General features: G+C 42.9%; 1 protein-coding gene across 1 annotated transcript in view; it reads left to right on the forward strand.

Moving 5' to 3' along the window:
• The window catches only part of PTDSS1 (phosphatidylserine synthase 1), a 41,748-nt gene extending 36,735 nt beyond the window's left edge, over positions 1-5,013 (forward strand). The window contains exon 13 of the mRNA XM_035124756.3: positions 1,543-5,013. Within this exon, the coding sequence (XP_034980647.1) occupies positions 1,543-1,652 (110 nt within the window). The 3' untranslated portion in view covers positions 1,653-5,013. The remainder of the gene's footprint in view (positions 1-1,542) is intronic.
• Positions 5,014-6,000: the final 987 nt, after the last annotated feature.

Genomic DNA, 6,000 nt, shown 5'->3' on the forward strand with positions numbered 1-6,000 from the left:
GTTTATTTAATCTTAATGAAGGGTTGGATTAAACCAGGCATCCCCAGACTGCAGCCCTCCAGATGTTTTGGCCTACAACTCCCATGATCCCTAGCTAACAGGACCAGTGGTCAGGGAAGATGGGAATTGTAGTCCAAAACATCTGGAGGGCCGAAGTTGGGGGATGCCTGGATTAAACTAACGGACCCCCCACACTTACAGAAGCGTGCTCAAGGAATTCTGCTGGTGTAGCGGGGCTCCCCTTCCTCTTCTTCACCCCCCCCCAAATTGGCTTTGGGGCTGTCAGAAGAATCTCCAGGACAGTGTGCAGGGAGGAGAGGGGAAATTGCTCCACCGGGCAAGCAGAAATTCCCATGCCGCTGGAGAAATTTTAGCTCTGCGTTGAATTCCTCCCAAAGCTTCTCAATGTTAAAGCTTCTAAATTTGGAACCTGGGGTTTGATCGGCTGCTTTGGCAGCCCAAGGAGAAAGTCTCGCCTTCAAACCTAGCCACCTCCTTATGCTACGCACTGCAGGGTGACAAAAAAAACAAAAAGCACACGGGTTGAGCGCTGCCATGTGTTGAGAAAGAGGTCCCAGCTGATTCCCATCCCTGTCCTGATCTGACATCCATGCAGCTGCTTCTCACCCAAGAGAAGTGGCCAAAGCAACTGTGTTCTCATGGCGACCAGACTTCTCCATGCAGGTGTCCAGGTAGGCACGCTCAACTGCATGATAAATGTGTCCTGTTAGTTTGGTGGAATCACACAGCTAAATGTGGAATCACACAGCTAAAATTCTACTGCTTGATGCCTCTGCAAAGAAGCTCGCTGCAGTTCCTGGGGGTTGGCTGAGTAAAGAGTTTGTTCTGCTTTCTTTCTTCTCAGCCTTTCTCTTTATCTCTTCCCCATCCCACCAACAGCAGTGTCCCGTCTGCCTACAGTTGTGCCCTGCTCTCATCTCCTACCCCTCACTCTTGAGGATCCTCAAAAGTTCACATGCACACCCACTAGATTTTCACAGGGTTTGGGAAGCAGAGTGTGGGGACCAGGATCTCACCCACAGCTTCTGCCTTGCAAACCTATAGGTCGTTGTTTCCCAAGCTTGGGTCTCCACCTGTTTTTGGACTACAACTCCCATCATCCTTAGCTAGCAAGACCAGTGAGCAGGGAAAATGGGAATTGAAGTCCAAAAAAAGCGGGATGCCCAAGTTTGGGAAACACTGGTCTATAGAGTTATTCTGCCCCAGAGTCCTGCTCCAGCACCTAGTGTTTCCACTTGCTAGCTAGCTTAATATCAAGACTGAAGAAAGAGTTGAGACAGCTATGTTACACTGTAGGTAAACAGTTTTCTTAACAGGTGATATAATTGGGGGAATATAATTTGGGAGTTAAGCCACTAGATGGCATACCGGTTTCAACTAAAATGTCGTAGTATGCGTTAATAAATCCAGAGATTTACATTTGCCGGTAAGAAAAGATGCTCTTTAAAATAACCACATCTCACCTGTGTGTGTGTGTGTGTGTGTGTGTGTGTGTGTGTGTGTGTGTGACTTGCTTGTTAGGAATGGAAGACAGTCCGCCCAAACACTCAAGCAACAGCGAGAGCCATTCATCTAGGAGGAGGAATCGCCATTCAAAAACAAAAGTAACCAATGGAATTGGCAAGAGATAGAGAGGCAGACAAGAGAGAAGGAGAAAGAGAGAGAATCAGTTTCTAGATTTGTTCCAGAAGTGTGCCTCTGAGAGCAAAGAAGCAAAACTGGGCCTGGTTCTGAAATCCCTGCTTGAAGGTCGACAAGAGAATAGGCGGAGGAGACGGGGACAACATCTTCAGCAACCAGAGTCCTTGGACCTTGTTAACATGGAGCTCACCTGTGTATCGCAAATCATTCGCTGCCGTCACTTGCCATCCATTGGCTCAAATCTTCTGCACTCGACACTCCAAACTGTAGTAATATGTTTAAAGGCAAAATAGTTGCTTGTTCCTGAAGGGTTCCTGTGATAGTCTTTGTTCAAGTAGTGTGTGGATGCCTTCTGAAGGCCTTTCTTTAACTGAGGACGATAACTCCAAGTTAACTGGCAACCAGTTGTTGTTTTTTGTTTGTTTTTCAGTTGTGGGCTTTTTACATTCTTGTTTGTTTTCAACAGAACCTTTTTGACTAAAAGATGCTCTTCCTTTGTTCTCATTCTGACACCTAAGCTTTTCTGTGCTGTTAGATTTCCCCCCCAGGAAAATCAACAGTTCCATATTTCGGTCAGCAGGGCGCTAAGTATTAAAAAGTACGTTCATGATTTTTGTTCAGGTCATTTTTATAATTTTGTAACCCTGCTAAATGTTCATTGTGTTCACGACATTCTGTTACACAATCAGGGCTATGTCAGCCCTTATGGGCAGGAAGACAGGCCCAGAGCCATTGGCGCATATATATATATATATATATATATATATATATATATATATATATAGTTTATTTTCTAACATCTCCACTGTTTCCTGTATGTTTATCATCACTGCAGCTACACTGTTCTTTTCTCTTGAAAGGCCTAAGCTCCCAACAGCAGCAAAATGATCCAAATTATAAACCAAAATTCATACTTAAAGCTTTGCAAATCTCTGCCTGGCCTAACACAGCAGCTTACCCATGGATGATACAATGTCCCTTGTATTATTGTGGTGTAACACTTAAAAAAACCCCCACATCTATACAAACCAAGTCCTCTTCTTCCAGGGGTCAGTTTTACAGAATGCTTCAGCAGTTTTTGTTCCCTGGTTTGTTTGTTTTTTAATTCCCCCACCCATTGGAAAATTGGTCTCACAGCATCACTCCCAAGAAATGAAATAATCATAATAATGAAGTATTGAACCCCCAAATCTTAAAGCTGTTGGGATTAAGCCAGTTTTGCATAGATTCTGCTTTCTGTGTTTAGTTGGTCTTTATTTGCGTGTGCCAATCAAGTTGTGGGGCTGCTTACTCCAAAAGACATGGCTAAGGTGACCGGTTAAGTGAGAACCCACATCCTTTCCATCGCGCTTCAGCTGGGAAGAGCTGCTTGCTGTGATAATGTCATGGGATACGCACTGCAAGATATGAAGCATTGTAAAGAACTTCAGCGTACAAGCAAAGTGACTGTAAATAGAAAAAAGACCACCATAATCCATGACTTCTTATGTGCCACAAAGGATCAGCTTTTTGAATGCGCTCAGTATGCAGCTGCTAATCCATGGAAAGCTCTGTTTTTCTTTTCAATCATGAATGTGCAAACTCTTGCATCAAAAGCTGCTATATCCTATTTGCTGCAACTGTGCTAAATGTTACCAGCCTGGGGAAAATAGACATGTCTGGAACTTTCCCCGTTGACAAATGTTGTTTTCTGGATCATATTTTGAAATATGTGTACTTTTACATCCGTGTATTCTTAGCATGCTGCATAATTTCCAAATGGGTTGGTTTTTTGTTTTTGTTTTGGTTGATGCTCAAGGTCACTTAGTTTTCTGTCTTAATCCCTTTAGAGTCAGTTACTCAAGAGAGACCAATGTGTATGTGTGTGTTTTTCTATTTATTCAAGACCAAAGTCAGAAAATGTTAAGGCTGTTCTGAATGAACATTTCACACTCTTCAGTTTAGTGTTAATAATGCCCATTCTCCCAAAGAGCCTTTCCTGTTTTTCAGAGCCTGCAACACATAGAAATATGACTGCTGGAGTCAGTAATAAAATTCCCACTCACACTGGTAGAGATGTGGCCCTAGTTATAATCCAGTGCTGCCAAAAGCCATGTTTGTCAGCTGAAACTAGTGCTCACATGCACAGTTAATTATATCCATAGATAAGAGTGCAGAATCAGAAGCTGTGTTAATATTTTACTGTGGCTGGAAAACAATGCACCTTGTGTTCATTGGGGCTTTTCAGCCTCCCTCTTCCAGCAGTAACTCCCTGACACACACTTAGCACCCCCCCTTCCCAAAATGCTGCTCCGAAAGATCCAGGGACCATGTGAAGTAGCATCCTGTGGAGGCTGCACTGCTGCTGGAAGGGGAAGCCAACATCATAAACATAAATCTGTGTGCACACAGATGTACTTTAGATGCGCACTTTGAATCCTGGGCTCTGTACTTTTTTCCATGGAGGAATTTAAAAATGCCTTCCATGAGTGAACTCGGAAGGTGGACAGTCTTTAATGCCCATAGAAAGGAAAGCACCCTATACGAATGTTGTTTCCCTATTGATAAATATCGGTTATGTAAAAGTCTTCAAGTATTGTGTGAAATGCGGCATTTTCTGTAGAGCCATCGCTTATCCTATCTCAAAGTGGCACGTACACACTCAGTTCAGAGTGATGTGTGTGCTCTGTGCTTTCTATGGAAATGGAACCCGGACCACTAGAAAAAAAGCGGGTTTTGATCAGGTCCCAATATGCGATGTGGTCAGACTCGAATGTTTTGCCCCATAACCACTGAACTCTACACCAGAGCTGTAGCACTCTCACCCTTGAGTTGGGAATTCTGGAAGGAATGTATTTGCTCCCATTTATATGCTTTTAAACTTGCTTTCTGCCTTCTTCATGTCCCCCTCATCCCACTGTTCACACACACGCACACACACACACACACACACCAGTTGTGTACACTCCAGTTTGTGGTGGCTGTTTTTAAATTAATCATTTACTGTGTGCTTATTGGAAAAGAGAGAGAGGTTGACCTGGTTCTGCTGGAGACTCTGCTGTATTATCAGTCAATGATGGGGGAGCCCTAACCTCCTGTGGCACAGCCCAAACAGTGGCAACCGGTTTATAGCATTTGCAAAAAAGCTCTGATGCGAAGAAGCTTATACATATATACACACACCACTCGAGGCCAAGAGTACAGAAAAGTTACCCACCCAAAGTAAATCTATTGCTAGCTGCCAGTATTAAACCTGGGTGGAGCACTGTTATGTATAAAAAGACAGTATCTAATGAACACATGGAATCTGGTTTCAACTCGGCTTTTGGTTACTCGCCTGTGAAAAATAAAGCCCCGAATACCTGGGATAAATTTGGTGGTGGTGTTTTTTTTTTTTAGTTAAAGCTGTGATTGTGTGTTTTTCTTCTGTCTACAATATTTAAGCAGATAATAAGGCTATGCTGTGTGAATTACCATTGTCCCTACTAGAAGTAGACATGCTTCACCCCTTTGTGCCCCTCACAATAAAAAGGAAATCGGAATCTCTAGTACTGCAGGCTTGATAATGATGAAACTGAAAATCTGACCCACAAAAAGACTTCTTGCTTCTAATGTACTCCCATAGTTGGCTAGTTCAAATATCTTCTTGAAGTTTGGGGTGCCGCTGGCTGCTTTGCTCCCACAAGGGGGAGCACTTTAGCTCATTCTGTATCCAAGAATCAGATTGATGTTCTGGTATAAGGCTGTAATCCTTAGCTTTTCACTTTGGGGAAACAAATGCATGGGAAGGAATGAAAATTATAAACACTGGATTCCTTTTATCAACTAGTATCGAAGTGCCAAGTACTGCAATGTTCATATGGAATTAATGCATTGTAGAAAGTAAATTTTTTGCATAAGATTGCAGATGAAAGCAGGATAACTTCAAGTGTGTGTTTATGGGACACAGAAAACCCTTAACGTTGCGTTATTTGGAAAATGGTGTTAAATGAGATGACAGAAATTTTAAGAAAATAATTGCAGCTGAGTAGAACAGCTAAGACAGGAGTGCCTGGCGTGCTCTGGTCCATGGGGTCACGAAGAGTCAGACACGACTAAACAACAACAACAACAACAAGAAGAAGAACAAAGACTAAATTTTCACCAAAAGAGGTTTATTCAGAACAAAATAGTTGAACAGAAAAAATCAAAGTAGCAGACCTATAATTGTTGTTTCAGAGGTCTCCCTGAAATCTGGGTATGGGAAGGAAACTTGAGGAATAGACTGGACATAGAAAGCAGGTGGCTTCCAAGACCTTGTTAGACTCCCAAGTTCCCATCAGTCCCAGCATGCATTGCCAATGATCAAGGATGATGGGA

The sequence above is a fragment of the Zootoca vivipara genome, chromosome 8, assembly GCF_965207765.1.
Source record: "Zootoca vivipara chromosome 8, rZooViv2.hap1.1, whole genome shotgun sequence".
Lineage (NCBI taxonomy): Eukaryota > Metazoa > Chordata > Lepidosauria > Squamata > Lacertidae > Zootoca > Zootoca vivipara.